Raw genomic sequence first — 20,864 nt, 5'->3', positions numbered from 1 at the left:
ACAAAAACTGAGAACTTTACAAGAAGAAAAAAGATGTATGAACTCAACGAATACAATGAAAAGATAAAGCTATTTAGATTACACCATCACACACACAACCCATACACGGAGGCCATCGTATGGAAGAGAAATATCGTGATGAAAAGAACAAAAAGAAAATGTGCAGCATGAAATGAGTGCTGGAAGAAGATTACAGATGAGAAGAATGAAGTAAAGAAAGAGTCCAGCAACAGCACTCAGGCAGTACTAGTAGAGCTATTTGTAGCAATTGAGGAGATTTGCACAGAGGCAGTTCATGTACCTCCGGATGAACCTTGGATTATTGACAGTGGTGCATCATGCCACATGACCAGTCGGAAGGATTGGTATACCTCTCTACATCCGGTAGGGAATGACATCCTAGTAGCAGTCGGCAATGATGCAAAATGTCCTACAAAAGGAAAAGGTACGATTACTCTCAAGTCAGATGGAGTTGTAAAACAGTTGTCCGATGTTCTTTATGTGCTAGATATCAAGAGGAACTTGTTGTCTGTTTCTGCGATCACAGATCGGGACCTCAAAGTTCACTTCAATAAGAATGGCGCACAGATTTTGGATCTTCAAGGGAAGGTCATTGGTAAAGGTACACGACGCAACAACATCTATAAACTCTCAGCTTTCAATGCTCGAGCCGATGTGAAGAACACTAAGCTATGGCATGAGAGGTTTGGTCATCTAAACCTTAGTTCTTTAAAGGAGATGCATAAAAGTGGAATGATTGCAGATCTACCACAAATTACATATATGCCCGATGTATGTGAAGCTTGCATGATGGGCAAGCAGCATCGGTAGCTCTTTCCTAAAGAGGCCAGCAAGGCAAAGGCTCCTCTAGAGCTCGTTCACACGGACCTCTGCAGAAAGATGGAGATGGAAGCTTTGGGTGGTTCCTACTACTTCATGATGCTGATCAACGACTACAGTAGAAGGATATGGATATACTTCCTGAAGACTAAAGATGAGGCTTTTAGTAAGTTCAAAGAATGGCATGTAATGGTCGAGAAAGAAACGGGGAGGAAGGTGAAGAAGTTGAGATCAGACAGAGGTGGTGAGTTCACATCAAGTGAATTCGAAAGTTACTACAAAAGTCACAGGATCAAGAGGCAGAAATCCCCGCCACATACATCACAACAAAATAGAGTAGCAGAATGCAAGATGTGTGTCATCTGTGAAATGGGCAGGAGTATGATGAATGGGAAAGATTTGCCAAAGACTTTCTGGGCTGAAGCATATAACACTGCAGTTTACATTCTGAATCGTAGCTACACGAAGGTTGTGAATGGAATGACTCCACTGCAGGCCTTTTCTGGTAAGAACCCTTCAACTGCACATTTCAGAGTTTTTGGATGTGACTGTTTTGTGCATGTCCCTGATGCTAACAGGACCAAATGGGAACCGAACAGCTGAAAATGTATTTTCTTAGGCTACAGTGAAGAGACGAAGGGTTACCATCTCTATAATCATGTTACCAAGAAGGAATAGTAAGTCGCAAAGTGGTCTTCTTAGAATAGCCGCATCAATTGGAGGAGGATGCTTCCTTCCTAGACAACCAGGACTAGGATATCCATCCAATACTACCACCAACAGTAGACCGAACTCCCCCAATGGTGCTTGGGAGGATTCAAGATAAAGAAGATGAAGAAGAGCCTGCAGAACCACAATGGCAACGGCCATTCCCGAAGTGGGTAAAGCAGTCAGGTTGAGGAGGAACCATCCGAACACCGCCGGTCCAAGAGACTAGAGGAGCAAAGAAGGGCGCAGGAACACTTGGTCAACTATGCTTTGATGACAGAGGTGATCCGTGCTGAAGAACCCAAGTGTCTTGAAGAGACACAGGGTGATGATAGGTGGATGGAGGCTATGTAGTCGGAGTATGGCTCCATAATGAAGAACAACACTTGGGACCTTGTGGATCGACCACCAAAACGCAAGGTAATCGGCACCAAGTGGGTATACAAGACCAAGTACAAGTCTGACGACACGTTGGATATGTACAAGGCTCCGGCTCGTGACAAAAGGATTCGCACAGGTACATGGTTTTGATTATCATGATACTTTTGCTCCCATAGCTCGTGACTAACCATAATTCGCAGTGTTTTGGCTTTAGCAGCATAGGTTTTGTGATCCCCGATTCAAAAAGTTAAGGTCTATAAACTAAAGAAGACACTTTACGGGCTGAAACAGGCCCCACGAGCATGGTACCAACGGATTGATGCCTACTTTCTGCAAAACGGGTTCAGGAGGAGCCCATCTGATGCAGATTTGTATATCTTCAGAGGAGGAGGTGGGTGTATGATCATGGTCCTTTATGTGGACAACCTTGTCATAACATGGAACCATGAAGAGAAGATCTCACAGACAAAGCATTTGCTAGGAAGAGAGATTGAAATGACAGACCTTGGATTGATGCATTTTTGTTTGGGGATTGAAGTTTGGCAAGAGCGAAATCAGATCTTTATCTCACAGCTGAAGTATGCTGGAGAGATACTGAAGGCATTTGGCATGGCTAAGTGCAAGACAGTTGGCACCCCTATGGAGGTTGACGTGAAGCTCTCAAACGAAGATTCATCACCACTGGTGGACGAAGCGATATACAAAAGGCTTGTGGGCAGTTTGATTTACTTGTGCAACACACAGTCGGACATCAGTTTTGCGACTGGTGTACTAAGCAGGTTTTCCAATAAGCCCCGGGAGAACCATTGGAGGGGAGGGATGAAAGTGTTGAAATACATCAAAGGCACACTCGATTACGGCATCACCTATACCAAGGGCAACATCTTGACCGGATTCTATGACTCAGATTGGGCAGGAGACGTGGACAGCAGGAGATCAGTGACAGGTTACTATTTCTCACTTAGATCTGGAGCTGTGTCATGGGTCAACAAGAAGCAACCCACAGTTGCTCTTTCTTCTACCGAGGCTGAGTACAAATCAGCATGTTTTGCTTCTTGTGAGGCAGTGTAGTTGAGGAGGATTTTAGGGGACATGGGTGCAGTGCAGAATAAGCCTACGTAGTTATCATGTGACAATCAGAGTTGCATGCAATTGCAAAGAACCCTGTGTTCCACGCTCGCACAAAACACATTGAGATTCAATATCACTTTGTACGCGAGCTCATCATGGATGGACAGGTCGACTTGGTGTACTATATTTGCTAGGAATAGAGTTTGAAATGACAGACCTCGGACTGATGCATTTCTGTTTGGGGATTGAAGTTTGGAAAGAGCCAAAATAGATCATCTCACAGTTGAAGTATGCTGGAGAGATACTGAAGGCATTTGGCATGGCTGAGTGCAAGACAGTTGACACCCCTATGGAGGTTGACGTGAAGCTCTCAAACGAAGATTCATCACCACTGGTGGATGAAGTGATATACAAAAGGCTTGTGGGCAGTTTGATTTACTTGTGCAACAAACGGCCGGACATTAGTTTTGCGACTGGTATACTAAGGAGGTTTTCCAATAAGCCCCGGGAGAACCATTGGAGGGCAGGGATGTGGGTGCTGAGATACATCAACAAAGGCACACTTAAAGGCACACTTGATTATGGCATCACCTATACCAAGGGCAACATCTTGACCGGATTTTATGACTCAGATTGGGCAGGAGACGTGGTCAGCAGGAGATCAGTGACAGGTTACTGTTTCTCACTTGGATCTGGAGCTGTGTCATGGGTCAGCAAGAAGCAACCCACAGTTGCTCTTTCTTCTACCGAGGCTGAGTACAAATCAGCATGTTTTGCTTCTTGTGAGGCAGTGTGGTTGAGGAGGATTTTAGGGAACATGGGTGCAGTGCAGAACAAGCCTACAGAGTTATCATGTGACAATCCGAGTTGCATGGCAATTGCAAAGAACCCTGTGTTCCACGCTCGCACAAAACACATTGAGATTCAATATCACTTTGTACGCGAGCTCATCATGGATAGAGAGGTCGACTTGGTGTACTGTATTTGCTAGGAAGAGAGTTTAAAATGACCTGATGCATTTCTGTTTGGGGATTGAAGTTTGGCAAGAGCCAAATTAGATCTTCATCTCACAGCTGAAGTATGCTGGAAGATACTGAAGGCATTTAGCATGGCTAAGTGCAAGACAGTTGACACCCCTATGGAGGTTAACGTGAAGCTCTCAAACAAAGATTCATCACCACTCGTGGACGAAGCGATATACAGAAGGCTTGTGGGTAGTTTGATTTACTTGTGCAACACACAGCCGGACATCAGTTTTGCGACTGGTATACTAAGCAAGTTTTTCAATAAGCCCCGGGAGAACCATTGGAAGGCAGGAATGCAGCTGCTGAAATACATCAAAGGCACACTTGATTATGGCATCACCTATACCAAGGGCAACATCTTGACCGGATTCTGTGACTCGGATTGGGCAAGAGACGTGGACAGTAGGAGATCAGTGACAGGTTACTATTTCTCACTTGGATCTGGAGCTGTGTCATGGGTCAACAAGAAGCAACCCACAGTTGCTTTTTCTTCTACCGAGGTTGAGTACAAATCAGCATGTTTTGCTTCTTGTGTGGCAGTGTGATTGAGGAGGATTTTAGGGGACATGGGTGTAGTGCAGAACAAGCCTACACAATTATCATGTGACAATAAGAGTTGCATGGCAATTGCAAAGAACCGTGTGTTCCACACTCGCATAAAACACATTGAGATTCAATATCACTTTATACGCGAGCTCATCATGGATGGAGAGGTCGACTTGGTGTACTGTCCGACTACAGAGAATGCTGCGGACATCGTCACGAAGGCTCTTGGAAGAGACTTGCTGGAGAGGCATCTTCATCGACTTGGCATTGGGCCGAAAAAGTAAGTTCACTTGCCGGTGGACATTGAGGGGGGTGTTAGATATCAATGCTCCACTCTCGTGTAACTACGCGGGAACCAGCTAACTCTACTTGTAAGTCTCCCATATGAGGAGAAGGCATTTGAGTAGCTCGGTTATCCGGTAGGTCCTGGTTTGGATACCAGATGGGGACCATGTGTGGCCCGATGTGGCTGGACGGCTTCAGATAGAGTTGGCACACCCTCAACTAGGCTACATGCAAGTGCAGAAAGGCATCCCATGACTGACCGCACTGAGGGTAGATGGAGCATTTCCCGGGGCAACCCACTCTCGAGTTGCGGAACCCGGATGATCCCGAATGGCTCTAGCTCGTTTGGAGCCCCAAATGATCCCGGACGACTCTATTTTGTGCCACGGTTCTATCGTGTGGTCGGTGACCTATTTCGAGATCGATTCCCAATGGACTGTTTTGGACGGACTGGATCAGTCACCCAATTGGGTCTAACCGAGTACGACTGGTAGCTATATAAGAGCAAGCCCGTGAAGCCCATCATCATCACTGACTACAGCAACCCTAATTCCTTAGCATCCAACCTCTATCCTCTATTGTTTCCAGCACGCCATCGAAGCTTCACACAGCAGCACACGACTGGGAGGTAGCGCCATCTATTGTATCAATTTTACAGTAATCAAATTTTTTTTTCTCTCTTGCATACGAGATCCTATTATCTGTTGAGCACAGACGTATTATTTTCTTACAGAAACATTTCACCGAAACGAGCAAAATGCCAATGCATTGTGTGAACGCCCTGGTACAAGCTATTACTTGTGTCTTGACTCTTTTAACAGTGCTTAATGTGTGTGTATCTGAGAGCTCAGTACATTCAGTGACGCACCCTGGTACAAGCTGTCACATGTGTCTTGACTCTTTCGAGAGTACTAAGTGTATATGAGTATATCTGAGAGAGAGAGAGAGAGAGAGAGAGAGAGAGAGAGAGAGAGAGAGAGAGAGAGAGAGTTTGGAGATAATTATTCATGTTTGAGATATCATTAATATAAATTACATTTTTTTAACCCCTTTCTCGACGAACGCCTGGCAAAATCTAGAAAAATGTCTTTGACATTGGCCGTAAGATTGCACAACACAAATAGAGCCATGGTCAGAATGATCATGAAACCTATACACCCAAGGGAGTCTAGATTACAAGGTTGCACATAAGAGCAACCGACTGTTCTCAACTCTCTGTCACACACACACACAGACCACCTACCTTGATATGTTATGTAATTGTTATTCCACCTTTTTCTCAATTCCTTCATGAATCAAATTGACAAAGTCTCCTTGATGGGATACTTGTTAATTCATGGCATTTACTCCTTTTTCCACAAACTTTTGTGCTTCGTGACTAGAAGCTCCTTAATCACAATTTTTGCTTTACAGAACACCCTTTGGACAACTCAAGTTAAGGGTGGGCCTTACTCTCTCCGCAATGAAGCATGCCATGTACTATAATTCTGGTACTCTCACCATTGTAGTTTATGTTTTGAGGGACTTGCTTTCAATTTCACAACCATACAAAGGTGTTTGAACATGGATATTAATATGAAGTGGTACTTTGATTGGACGTAAGCTCAAGAATGCCTTCAAGAACATAGCAAGTACCTATCTTAGTTAGCACTTATAAAGAAATGTAGTCAATATAAAGCATAATTGATAAAAAGGTTTTTAACACGAATGCAAATCACTACCAATTATCTGCAAAAACTATTCCACTAAAAGAAAGCTTACTCTAAATCCCTTGAAATAAAAACAAAACTTTTTATTTATGCATAATGTGTTCTTTTTGGCATTAAAAATGAGCTCAAAAGGCCCAAAAACCCTAGAAACAACTGTAAACAAGGCTATCTTTCAAAGAATTTTCAAAACACCCTCTGGAGAAAAAGTGCATCTGCTTCTAACCAAAGCAACCCGTGCCAATGCGAGCTGCTTTGGCTAGAAACAAATGCAAGTGTTCTCCAGAGGGGGTTTTAAGAAATCACCAATAGATACCCATGTTTACAATTTTTTCTAAGATTTTTTTTACCTTCTGAACTCATTTCCGATCCCAAAAAGATCAAAATATACATATAAAAAGTTTTGCTTTAATTGCAAGGGATTTAGAGAGTATATATGTACATATATATTTACTTATTTATTTATTCATTCATTCATTCACTCATTTATTTATTTATTTATTTATTTTAAATCCCATATACAATCCTAGATATCCCAACCATGGGATGTATGAAGAAATTGATAACACTTTTTTGCATGGGACAAAATTATAGCATGATAGACCACCATTATTGAAATACATATGCAATCAACCTAACCCCTTTGACCATAAGGCTTGAGGGTTTAAACTCATCTAGTCATACTCGAAAGAGTGCTACTTTGACCATCTCTTGCAATTTGGAAGACAAATATTTAACTGAGCTAATTTAGAGATGAGTTATTTGAGTGCATCTTCAAGCAATTATGGTGAAAAAGCTTCCTAACAATTGTCTAGAAATGGATTTGGTATCATGGCAGATTGTATTCAAGAACTATAATTTCTTATTAGAAGTTTGATAATTCTTAGGATGCCTCTTATATCTACGTTAGATATAAGAAGATTGATAATTTGTATGATGCTTCTTATGTCTACATTAGACATTGTAGTATCCACACAAGAATTGGCTAGTCAATATGGGGATACAATGTTTTCTTGCTTCTTATGTACTCTTAGCTATCCTATGGTATAGTTGGTTGAGAAGAGAATGCCTGCTAGATAAATTTTATCAAAAAGCCCAATAGCTACTACAAGATTATGTGAAAGTCCCTAGGGTATTATTGTTCCAGCCAACTGTGTGTTGCTTGATTACTATGAGGATATGAAGTAGAAGCATGAAAGTACATATTCCTGTTGGAGACGAGAGACCTTCCCTTTTTAGGGGAGTATTTTGCACCACCCATGTATTCTTATAGAAGATCATTTTCATTATGAAGTTGCATTATATGCATCAATCTCTTGGATGCATCTCTCCATTTCCTACATAGTGTATCAAAATGAATTTATGCATCAACTCTCTTGGATGCATTTTTCCATTTCCTACATTTTCTATCAAAACAAATTTGAGCTAAAGAGGTCCATAATGTCACATAGCAATGTATAAGTATTTTCAGAGGTTAGAATGTGTGATGACCCCCCTTGCTCGTTCTTGCCATGGCTCATTCCCCCTTGCTCGTTGTTTGGGGTAACTCCATTAAACACAATGGAATATGCTTCTTAACATAATTTGAAAGCAACCTGGATAAGAAGCACTGACTATACAATAATATTCCAGAATTACATGCTGCCTTAAGTAAATTAGCTCAACTTACATGTTGATTGAAGCCTCTATGGTCTATCATTACCTACAAATGAGTGACTCAAAATTCTTCTGCCCTGAAGAGACATTACGGACAACTGCTATGTGAGGAAAGAACAGACCCACTAAACAAACATGTGTTCTTGAGAATCCCCAATATCCATTGGAGCTAAAATAAGAAATTCTCAGCTTTGCAACCTCAATCTTGAGGTATATCACCTGAAACAATGCAAATGCTTTGAACCTCTGTTGACAAACACACCCATACTGCAAAGTCGAAGTAAAGAGGTAATGCCTTCACCTCACAAGACTTGTCCTTGAAGAATTTATTGCAAGCTCAATTATACGATACATCCAACGATCCAGCAATCCTGTTCAAAATGTACAACTCAATAAATCCACACAATGATTATAACCAAAGGGAGAAAACGATATGGAAATGAGGTTCAAAGGTAAATGCAAGCACAAAGCAGTCACCCTCCATGGAAACAAACATCTCACGATATTTAGGCATTACTTAATAGACTGAAAACACCAGAAGAATTAGCAAACAGAAGCGATGTATAATATGTCTGGCACCTACTTCAATCACATCCCACTCACTGTCTTCATTTGATAGATTGCAGGTCTGCTACATGAAAAATGTTAAACAGCTAGGGTGAAAAAGGGTTGGTGGTCTCATCTAGGGTATAATTAAATTTCATGTCATTGAGGGCTACACTATAACGTGGGAGAACCCTGTCATTGTACAGGCATTCTTAGTTGGATTGAGCATGCAGTCTCGTTTGCTACATTTGGAAACAGCCTCTCATTTTATAGGCTTCTCAAATAAATTGGAAATGCACACTACTGCTGCTGTGATGATAATGATATTATCAACATCCCTCTGAGGGGACCTAGACCTACACATCATAAGCCAAGCCATAACTGCAAGTTTTACATTAGAGATTCTGGAAACAGAAAGGCAAGAGATCTTCATGACTCTTTACATTGAGCTCAACCGTCGCTTAAGCGCATCTTTAGTAATGAAGATTGATAATGAGTCAGACAGGATCTACTTTTCCCTAAGAACCTTCATACTGCCCATGTCTGAACATGGAGACACAAAACGTCACCAAATCCTCTTAACTCATATGGAAAAGATTCAAAGATTAAATAACTCCGTAAAAATTTAAGAGAGGTCCGCCATCCCTAACCACTTGAAGGAATTGTCGATGGTCGACAAAGATAGAGATCCACTTCACCATCCATCCCAAGGATGCCTACTTGGAGGAAAGTACAAAAATTCATTGTTTCTCTACTCATCCTCAATCGTTAAATGCCTCAATATTACAATTTGATGCAAGTTGGTATAATAAAAAGCACATTGGGCTGTTTTTGATGCTCTCCTTTTTTGTACAGACCATTGCAAATGTACATGGGATTCCCTGACCTACAAGTTTATGCATGATGACTAAGGAGAATGTAAATGTCTTGGTCATGTTAGAGATACTTGATCAGCCTACCCTATGCATCGCGGATTCCCGAGCGAGCTCGTAAGGTCAGATTTATACGACTTCAGCATGACCCTCATTTTAGTTCTAAAAAGTAACATATTATCAAAAGAGCTGAAATAGTGCACTTGCCGCAAAGTGGATTCAGTCTTGAGTCTTGATATTTGTCTAGTTACTAATAACATGTTTAAGAATTAAGTTTTGAGTTTTAACTTCTAAGTTGGACAAAGTTTACTTGATATTTGTCTAGTTACTAATAATATGTTTCAGAATTAAGTTTTGAGTTTTAGTTCCTAAGTTCTGATATGTCAGATGTTCATGCTAAACCTTGACAGCTAAGGTCTATGAGCATTCAAGCCTAATAGCTGAGAGAGAGAGGGAGGGAGAGAGAGAGTTTATTAAAAACCTTCGGAAGACCAAAGGGTCTATGAAACCTGACACCGTGATCTGAGGGTTGAAGCCACTAAACGGGCATCAACACCCATGATGAATACAAAGGTAAATTCCATAATCATGATCATAACAGCACCAATACATAGAGAGGAAAACTCTCCGAGCGCAGCGAGTCAGAGTGGCCACGCTCAATCCTGAGAAGGGAGTGTCGCTGTGTGAGGCTGCTGTGGTGGCATAAACCTGTGATGGAGCGCTGGCGACTGTCAACTCATGTGGTCCGCTGTGGTCTCCGGGCTATAGCCATACGGGGAAAACAAGTGCCACCATCACTACTATGGGTCGTGCCCCCGGTCTAGTGAGCATGGAAGGAAGATCCCCTAATGTGTTACGTGCCTCAATGCACTGACGAGTCTAGCGTGTCTCTAACTCAGGCTCGGATCCTTGCAGCCGCCACCCAAGCACTCTGGCTGTCAGTGTAGACAATAGTGGAGGATGTCTGGCAAATACCAAGATCTGTAAGCCAAACACACTCTATTGTAGCAGTGAAAGCTGCCCTGTACTCAGCCTCACAGCTAGACGTGGCAACTGTCGGTTGCTTCTTGCTAAGCCAAGAAATACATGAATTGCCAAGCAAAAAACAATTGCCAGTATGTGACACTCTGGTGTCGGAACATCCTGCCCAGCCACTATCCGTGTAAGCATGCATGGTAAGTGAACCCTGATCACCATAGAAGAGGGCTAAATCCTGAGTGCCTCTGAGATATCTAAAGACTCTCTTCACTGCCTGCCAATGCTGTGAACTGGGCATGTGCATAAATCTGCTGAGCTGAGATACTGCATACTGCAAGTCAGGTCTGGTGTGACATAAATAAATAAGGCATCCAACAGCCTGCTGATAAAGAGTGATATCACATGGTGGGCTCCCATCATGAGCTGAGAATTTGAAGCCAGGGTCCACTGGAGTAGAGATTGGCTTGCAATCCTCAAACTGAAAACGATCAAGGAGCTGTCCAATATACTTGGACTGAGACATCATGGTACCCCCCTCAACATGAGCAAACTGAATGCCCAAATAATAATGGAGCCGTCCCATGTCTGACATGTCAAAAATCTGCTGCAAAACAGCCTTGAAAGCTGCAATTTTCTGAGTATCTGGGCCCGTGATAAGCATATCATCCACATATAAAATCAGCACTAAAAAATCAGATCCACTCCCATGGAAATAAAGAGTGGGTTCTGTGGGACTATTCTGAAAACCAAGGGATAGTAAGTGTGCATGAATTTGGGCATACCATGCCCTGGGTGCCTGCTTCAAACCATAAAGGGCTTTTCTAAGCCGGCATACCTTATTTTCAGAATTAACAACCTCAAAGCCAGGAGGTTGTGTGACATAGACTTCTTCCTGCAGATCCCCATGAAGAAAAGCGGTCTTGATGTCAAGTTTGTGCACTTGCCAATGATGATGGGCTGCAATGGCAATCACACATCGAATGGTAGTAATCCTGGATGTGGGAGCAAATGCCTCCTCAAAGTCAATGCCTTGTTGTTGGGCATACCCTTTTGCAACAAGACGGGCTTTGTATCGATCTATGCTGCCATCAGATTTCCTTTTTAATTTGTAGACCCACCGCGTTCCAATGGCATGCTTGCCAGGTGGGAGATCTACTAATTCCCATGTGTCATTTTTGGCAATAGATTGTAACTCAGCTTTCATTGCATCCATCCACTCTTTGCTGTCAAAAGCATCTTTATGGCACAAAGGCTCTTCATTGCAAGCTGTAGCAAGGAGTGCAAACTCAAGAAAGTAACCATGCTGTCTATTCCCTGATCTTGTCCGGGCAGCAAAAGGCTGATCTTGTTTGCTGTCCCTCAATGTGTCAAGAAGCCATCTGGGAACTTGCCTTTGCTGTCTATTGACAGCTCTTTCTTCAATGACTGCATCATGAGTGGTGGGATCATTTTGTGCCGGAAGAGAAACCTGCAAATCAGCATGAGGTTGTGGCTGATTATTGCTTAGTGGAAGGCCTGCAGGAGGCTCATGTTGCTGCTCAAAATCCTCCTCTTATGATGGCAGAGGTAACCAAGACTCAAAGGCATCAAACATGTCAACATCTGGCTTTGCTTTGCAGTCCACAAGAGGAGAAGCTGAATGTTCAGCAAAGATCACATCTCTACTGACAATAATCTTCCCAGTATTTGGTTGATATAACTGATACCCTCTGCTCTCCTGGCTGTAACCAATGAATATGCATTTGATTGCCTTGTCATCAAGCTTATGTCTCAGCTGAGATGGTACCTGAACATATGCAAGAGACCCAAAAACTTTCATGTGTGAAAGTGAAGTCTTCCTGCCTTTCCATGCTTCATAAGGTGTGATAGTTTTTAATGCTCGTGTAGGTGATCTATTCAGCACATAGTTGGCACACATTACTGCATCAAGCCAAAATTTATTGGGCAAAGACTTGGCCTTAAGCATGCATCTGGCCATCTCCATTGTGGACCTGTTTTTCCTTTCAGAAACAGGATTCTACTGAGGAGTGTAAGGAGTAGTGCATGAGTGAATTATGAGGCGTTGCCCAACAAGGATGAGTGTTCTCTTCCGAAAGTGTGCATGGGCCTTTTTGATAGCTTCCTCCCACTCCAGTACTACTGCGCACATCCTCCCTCGAGAAGATGGAGTCGGGAATCCGGCACGAACGGGGAGGAAGGGACTGAGCTACCGAGTCTAATGATAAGAGCGCAGGCGTGTGGTCGAAAAGTGTCGTCCCTGGCACTATACCCGCCTGACCGCCTCTGCTGATGGCCCAATCACTGACATAAAATCTATCCAGTCTCTCCAGGAGTCTGCCTCCTTCCCTGCGGAAGCCCCACGAGAAGTCCAAGCTCCCGTGCCAACGGCGGAAGGACGGGTCTCTCCAGCTCTCCCTACCTCCTGTCGCGAAGATAAAGGAGTCCCAAGCGGACTGCTCTGCCTGAGCCATACCTGTAAACTCTGGTCCTCTGCCCTGCTGGTCCTCCAAGGTCTCCAGATTGTTAAAGTCACCTCCAACAATCCAGGAATCCATGTCTGGGAGAATCCCTGTGAGTGTCCTCCAGAAAGTGGCTCTGCATCGAAGGTCTGTGGGAGCATAGATGTTGAGGATTCCTATTTTGGAACCCTCCAACTCTAGGCCTACCCAAAGGGCACAGCCTGGGATCAACGTACCATGACCAAAAACTCCCTGGGCTAACTGCTCGCACACGGAAGTGCAGACACCGCCACTCCTCCCCTGTACGCCGATCGAGGGCTCCGAATAAGTGTGAGAGCGTCCAGGGAGAATCTTCCCGCAGCTACGGGAATGAGCCACAGAAAGCTTGTGCTCCTGGAGCAGAAGTATATCCAAGCGACCAATCACTACTGGCTGAAGTTCCTGTCTCAAGATGAGCTTCCTAGGACCACGAGTGCCAGAAGAATGAAACCCGTTCACATTCCAGGAGACAAGGTGTAAGCTCATGGTGAGGACTGGTAGGCTGCGAACAAATGTCTGCTCGCGGCTGATGTCGATGAAGAAGCTGACATTTCGGAATGGAGGCGCTGACGCTTATGAGAGGGTTTGGAGGGGGAGGTGGGGTCGTCCTGCCCGTTCTTCAAAACCTTTAGCAAAGGCGTAAGGCCTTTAGTGCCATGAACAAACGCTTTCTCGAGCCAACTCGAGATCTCTGAAGTAGTCATCCCGTAGAAGGCTCGGAGTTTCTGGGGGGTCCAGGCTCTGACATCCAGGGGAAGGGGCCACGACAGAGGGGGCCTGAGGATCACAATCAATCTGAAGCGTTTAGCGGCGCAACGCCACCGCAGGCGCACGTCACCCTCGGACCACTGAGTCTCGAGAAGCTGTCCACCGGACGGGCCTATCCAGGAGCAAACTTGAGTGTGCGTCTGCTCTCTGAGAGCCTCCCAGACCGAGTCGTCTGTCCAAGTCTCGGTGTCGTCGCTGAGGAATGTGAAAGCAAAGCTAGGGCCATCCCTCGGGGCCAAGGCTGCGATCTTCCCATCCGCCCCTTTACGGAGCAAGAAGATACTGATGTCGAGACAAGCAGGGAAGGCCCCAAGGTCGGCCACATCCAAGTAGTCCCAGGGGCCAGATCTGTAGAAGTCGCGAGGAAGCTCTCTCTCCTGAAGCTGAGGCCCACCAGAGTCTGCAACTGAGGGGCTAGCAGACAGGGAAGACTGCTCCAGGGGTGGTGTAGATTCCGGGTGTCCTGCCTGTGGAGGGGGAGGGGGAGGTGGCTGGGGGGTAGGCAACTCAGACTCCACGGAGGCGACTAGCGGGGGGGGTGGAGGGGGAGTGGGGGCTGCCCGCGGCTGAGGAACCATCGGTACAGCTGACACTACAGGAGAGCTGAGAGAGACGGAGGGGGGGGGATGGGGCTGAACCTGGGACTGGGGCTGAGAAGGAAGAGGAGGAGACTGAAGAGGAGAGGCGGGGGCTGATGTTGCGGGTCGAGAAGAGGGGGGTGCAACTGGGAAAGGGGCTGGGACTGAGTGGAAGGGGGCTGGGGAGCGGAAGAGAGGGGGACCTAAGGCTGTGGAGGGCGGGCTACCGTCGAAGAAGAAGCTCTCCCAGGACCCTGGGGCGGCTGCCTATCAGGTCTCTGAGGCGCTGCTGCAGGTTGGGTAACCTCTGCCTCCTTGCCTTTTTCGAAAATCTTCTTATTCTTTTCTCTTTTCCTTCTGACCTCAGTCCAACCGCCAGCTAACTCTGGACCGGACTCCGGCTGCCTCTGCTCCTCCTGACGTGGCTGCCCAAAGGGGGGGAGGGGGCGGAGGGGGAGGGGGAGGGGGCGGGGGGGACCGAGAGGAGCTGGAGAATCGTGGACAAATAGCCGCCAGGTGCCCAAAGCCGTGACACCTCAGGCACTGGCCTGGCTGTCCTGTGACTACCATGCTCTGGGTAATGCTGCCAGCATCTGTCACGATCTCAATCACTGCAGGGAGAGTCGCAGGGTCCGCCACAGCCACACGGACTCGGGGGGCTCCTGCCGTAGTAACCGCGTCGGCGAAAGTGTCATGCATAACCCAGCCAAAGTGGGAGCCCAGGTCCCTGACAATCGGCCGCAGCTCAGCAGCAAGGCCTGGAAAAACTAGCGTCACTGGGTGGCGAGGTATGCGGAAACGAGCATCAAAATCCGCTGCACTGAATCCACGGTACCAAGGGACTATCATAATGATCTTTCCATCCACAGATGTGGGGGAACCAGCAATCAGGTTGCTCGCAGCTCTCGCAGTGGAGAGCTTAAGCCAGAAGATGCCCCTTCCCATAAGGGCCACCTCCTCAATGTGGCTGTCCTCTAGTATGAGAGTGGACTGGAGCCAGTCCCTGATGGCTAATCTGGAGGGGGAATGTCCAATGACTCTGCCATAGACAGAAGTAAGGGCAAAGTCATTGGCAACCTCTTGTACCCGAGACGATTGTTGCTCTGTCAAGATAACGCGGTAGGGGGAGAGGGAGGGTCCGACTGGGCCTCCGGTTTCGGGCAGGGAGCCGCCATACCTCCAAGACAAACTGCGAGACCTCCGATGAAGAAGAGGCTGCCACCCAAAAAAGGGGGGGGGATAGACGAGGGGGTGGAGCCTGGGTGTGATGAAGAAGGGTGAGGCGATACTGGACGAAACGAGTCGGGTGGGGGAAGCGGAGGCGCAGGCGAGGGTGGAAGCGGAAGGCGGGAAGGTTGGAGGGCGGAGGGCGGAGGCGGGAGTGGAGGCGGGGGTCGAAGGTGAGGGGGAGGGATGGTGGTGGAAGCGAGGGCGGGAGGCCGGGAGGCGGAGGGGGCGGGGGTGGAGAGCGAGGGTGGGGGCGGAGGATGGAGGGCGGAGGGGGGGTGAAGAGGCGAGGGTGGGGGACGGATGGGGGAGGGAAGCGAGGGGGCGGGGCAGAAGGGCGGGAGGGGTGAGGGGCGGGCGGATGGGGAGCGTGGCGAGGGGCGGGGGAGGGCGTTGCGAGAGCGAGGTGGAGAGCGAAGCAAGGGGCGAGGGGCGGGTGGAGAGCGCAGCGAGGGGCGAGGGGCGGGTGGAGAGCGAGGCGAGGGGCGAGGGGCGTAGCGAGGGGCGAGGGGCGGGTGTGAAGCGTAGCGAGGGGCGGGGGAGGGCGTAGCGAGGGGGCGAGGTGAGGCGGAGGAGCGAGGCAGGGGGGGCGGCGGGCGCAGCGATGAGCGAAACGGGAGGCGGGGGGGTGAGGCGAGGGGCGGGGTGAGAGGAGAGGCGAGGGTCGAGGGCGGAGAGGCGAGGGGGTGAGGGCAGCCGAGGCAGGGGTGAGCAAGGGAGGTAGAGGCTGCAGGAGGGAGGGAGGGGGGCTCGCAGGAGCTAACTAGCGACGCAAGATGTTGTACCTACTTGTTAAAATCTTGATTTCAGATCCATGTCTGATCTCTCTTCAAAATCGTGATTTTTTCTCAAGTTTCACATTGATCCAATCTGCGAATCTATTCTGAACTAGTGTGGAAAGCTTCTCCAATTGGACTATCAATCTTGACCAAGAATGCTATTTTTAAAATCGCCTTCATTCATATTCACTTCCTGTAATTGCCTTCTCAAATATGCAACACGAGCTTCATTGCGTATCTGATAGAGAGAAGCCATTTTATCCCAAGCATCCTTTGCTGTCCTGCAAGACCGGATGTGTGGAATAATGATTCTCTTGCATGATAAAGCAATGCATGAATGTGCATTTGCATCTCTTGCATCCCATCTTGACTGTTCTTGAGTTGGAAGAGCAGCAGCAGGAGTGCTAGAGGAAGAGGCATCAAGAGGAGTACCACCTGCAGAAGGACCAGCAGTAGAAACAACCACTGTAGCATTGGTTGGCCTCAGATCAGCCCCAGAAACAATATTCCACAAATGCTTTGCAACAAGAATATGTTTCATGAGATAAGACCACATCGGATAGTTGGTGCCATCCAACTTATCATCTTCACGAAGAACTCCAAATAAATCTTGATTGTTCCCAGCCATAGCAACTGTGATAACCTGTAAAAGACCTGAAAAACCAAAAGCCTCAAGGCTATCACTGCAAAAAGCTGGCTGTCCCAAAAATGACAGCAAATATCTGCAAATTTCTGACCCAACTCAAAGGGCAAATGCAGATCTGACCCAAATGTGACTGTGACAGGCAATGTTCACTGCAAAAACAGCAAATTTGGCAAAAGCCCAAAATTTATTCAGGGCAAATAGGCCAAAAAGAGGGAAAATGTAGATTTTGCTGAAATTTTGCAAATGTGACCCAATGTATGATAATCTGACCCAATGTCCTGCAAATGTAACTTAATGTCCTGCAATCTGACCCAATGTAACAAGAAATTGCAGACTAAATCCCAAAACTCCAATATTCTTGCAAGAAATTGCAATCAAAGGAGGTGAAAGGAAAAGAAAGCCCCAAATTTGCCAATGTCCTGCAAAAGCCCCAAAACTGCAAATGTTTGTAGATGACCGCAATGAGACCAAGAACCTGATTCAAGCCAATGCCAAAACAGGTACGGAACCTATGGTGAAACTGTACGGAATACCCATATCAAGTACAAGCTGTACGATCAGCTACTGAAGGTACGTGTGTACGGGAAGCTGGTACAAGCTGCTGACGACTAATCTGTAGGTACACTGCAAGGTACCTACCCCTGAAGATACCTTGTACGGCGAACTTTGTATGGTACGACGTACGGAATAGCGCGATGTACGGATGAAGTACGACGCAGTGTACGGTACATGTACAGAATAGTGCGGAGTATGGAGCAGAGTACTACGATGACGCAGAGTACGGCGCAAAGTACAGGTGACGACGGATGTACGACGATGACGCAGAGTACGACGCAGAGTACAGGTGACGACGGATGTACGGCAACCCTCGATGCATATGTACGATGACGACGCAGAGTACAAGTGATGCACGTCTGCTCACGTACAGACTGTACGCGCAGATATTGTAGGCAGTATGAGACAGCACTGAAGGTACGAGAGGTTGTGCAAGCTGGACGCCTGAATCTTGGACAACAGCTGAAAAGCCTCGAACAGGCTGGGAATGTGTCGACCAGCAGGGCAGAAAACTCTCAATGAGCAATGGAGGACTCGGGGGCTGAGGAGAGCTGGAAGACTAGAGTGATACCTGCTCTGATACCACTGAAGATACAAAACGAAGAGAGAGAGAGAGTGCAGGTACAAGACGAGTCGATAGAGCAGACACATCAAATCTTAGATAACATGAAAAAAACACAAGTACAAAGTACTTGTACCTAGACCTAGGACTAAGTGTCCTGGGTGTCACATAGGACTAAGTGTCCTATGTGGCCTAAAAGGCACTAACACTATAAGTGCCTACACTTATGCCTACAAGGCACATACCATGGCCTATAGGGCATCATTAGAACCACCAGAAGATGGCCTACAACATGCATGTTATCCAAAGTGATGAAGCTGTGGAGATCTACTTTGACAATAAGAGTTGCATAGCGAGATCATCAAGAACCCAATGTTCCACTTGCCTCTCTTTGAAGACCCAATGAGGAGGACAAAGAGAGGCATTTGATGATTCGCAATCAGCCTTCAAAGCAAAGCCGAAGTAAGAATATGTAATTCAGTCTTCAAAGCAAAGACAAATTACAAAGTGTGGACTAGGATCTAGAAGACACAAGCCCCAAATTGAATACGGATGACAATTAAACCTGTAGATATCCCGGAATGGGATTCGAAAGGCAAGTCTTAGGTGGGACCCGGAAGACGATAACCTTACTACCTAGACGACTAATCATCGCATGGATTCAAAGGTTACTCCAAAGGCTGAAAAGCAAGAGGAATCTCTCTGTGGGCGCCATTCAAAATTTGAAGCATCAACCACGAACTAACACCACCACCATTTGCTGGATATCATTGATGAAGGGAGCTCGACTCTATAAAAGACCGTCGACTATTTTAGAGTAAATGCTAGTGATGTTGATACTGAGGTTGATGTTGAAGCCAGTGGTGGACATCGTTGCTTGAATGTACATCAATATCTTTTAGGACGAGTTCAAAAACAATACATCAAAAGTTGAAACCTAATGTTAATATTGAGTTGTACATACTCTTTTAAAAGTTTGTAATTGCTTATCAAAAAGTGTGTGTGGGATATCTCCCAATATGACACGTGGCACTCATGCATAAGACTGTACCAGAAATCCAAGTAAAACACACTAAAACACACTCAACTTGACTTCATGTTCTAATACCCCCCCATGGAGAAAAGGTGAGGGAGGACTACTGGGATGGAACCAATAACAAATCATGACAATGACGAACTACTAATCTGTGCATCCAATGTAACTCAGAGGCTAAAGTCTGAGCGTGTTCAGAGGTTGATCCAAGCACTCTCATGGCTTGAGACTCAACATGACTCAGACACTCATGTCTTAGCATGGCTACATGACCAGCTCATACATCTAGGAATACACCAACATCTTAGAACTCGACCGGGCCTAATAAGAGACCCTGTCAAAGCCAATACATGGCTCCCACAATACATCCCTCTCCTGGCTTCAAAACACAGTGGCATGGAGCCACACACCATAGAGAGTAAAACATCATTTTAGGAGGACTATCCAAGGATGAGAGCTCAAAGAGATCATTACAGTCAATTTTTGAGAGACTTTCCATGGCAGAGTACCCAAATATATCAAGCTCATGAATATATTTTAGAAGACATATTCATCATCCTTATCTACCTCCTAAGGGAAGGATAGATTACGGAGATGAACAGTGAGAGAAAAAGTTGGTGTCGGAGTGGCTTCTTGTTCTTCTTCACTAGTGGCAACTGCAGCCAAGTTGGCATGCTCCTTGGATTGTTTTTTGGCAAGTTTCCGAAAACAATGATCCTCTCCATGACCAAGCTTCTTACAATACGTACACTTGAAAGATTTAGATGGCTTCTTGCCCTTGGAATATAATGTCTGATCCTCATGGACATCTTTGTGCCTTCATTCATGATCAAGAAGCATTGCAACCATTTCATCAAAAGACATATCCCATGCTACACGAAGCGTTGATATGATATCACGATACTCAGGACTATCCTCAATGTTGGAAAGGAGGACAGCCACCTGATCATCTTTCCCAACAGGGGCCTTCAAAGCAGCGAGTCGGGTGATGAGAGATTCCATATGATTCAAATAAGCATTGAGAGAATCTTCATGCTTCATATGGAGGTTAAAGAATTCCAATCTGAGAAATAATTTGGAATTGATAATTTTGTTGCCAAATAAGCGCTCTAGCTTGTCCCACAATTCATATGCAGTGCCATCAAAATCCAAGTGATGAATAACGTCATCAGACAAACCCAAACCAATGATAGAAAGACCTTTGTCATTGAGAGATTCCAACGCCATAATTTCCTTTTCATCAGATTCAGGTTTCTTTTCTTTGCCACTAACCACCTTCCACACACCTTTCTTCATAAGTAGAAGCCTCATCTTAGTTAGCTAAGTTGGAAAGTTCTTACCAGAACACTTTTCAATTACAATTCCATTTCGGAATGCTCCATGTCTGCTCCAAATGTTGCAGCAATATGGGCTGAAAAGAGAACTTGGAGCAAACGCTAGAGTAGTATGGGCTGTAGCAGTAGTTCAGCTTGCAGGGGCAGAAAACAGCCAAGAGAAGGCATCGTGACTGAAGTGGAATTGGCAGCTGGCATTGAGGCGGAAATAGCAGCAGTAGGTGGCGCAATCAGCAGCGGGAGTTGAGGCAGAAAGAGTAGCAGAAAGTG

At 45.9% G+C, this 20,864-nt stretch overlaps 1 protein-coding gene across 2 annotated transcripts in view; it reads right to left on the bottom strand.

Moving 5' to 3' along the window:
• Positions 1–7,891: 7,891 nt before the first annotated feature.
• The window catches only part of LOC147900239 (Endoplasmic reticulum vesicle transporter protein), a 126,356-nt gene continuing 113,383 nt past the window's right edge, over positions 7,892–20,864 (bottom strand). For both annotated transcript variants that reach the window (XM_087376702.1, XM_087376701.1), the window contains exons 13-14: positions 8,520–8,589; positions 7,892–8,437 (exon numbers count right to left, since the gene is read on the bottom strand). In XM_087376702.1, the coding sequence (XP_087232828.1) occupies positions 8,434–8,437; positions 8,520–8,589 (74 nt within the window). In that variant the 3' untranslated portion in view covers positions 7,892–8,433. The remainder of the gene's footprint in view (positions 8,438–8,519; positions 8,590–20,864) is intronic.

The sequence above is a fragment of the Dipteris shenzhenensis genome, chromosome 7 (assembly GCF_047967505.1).
Source record: "Dipteris shenzhenensis isolate YYH24624 ecotype China chromosome 7, Dip_SZ_1.0, whole genome shotgun sequence".
NCBI classification, from domain to species: domain Eukaryota; kingdom Viridiplantae; phylum Streptophyta; class Polypodiopsida; order Gleicheniales; family Dipteridaceae; genus Dipteris; species Dipteris shenzhenensis.
This window is presented reverse-complemented; position numbering and strand designations above follow the sequence as displayed.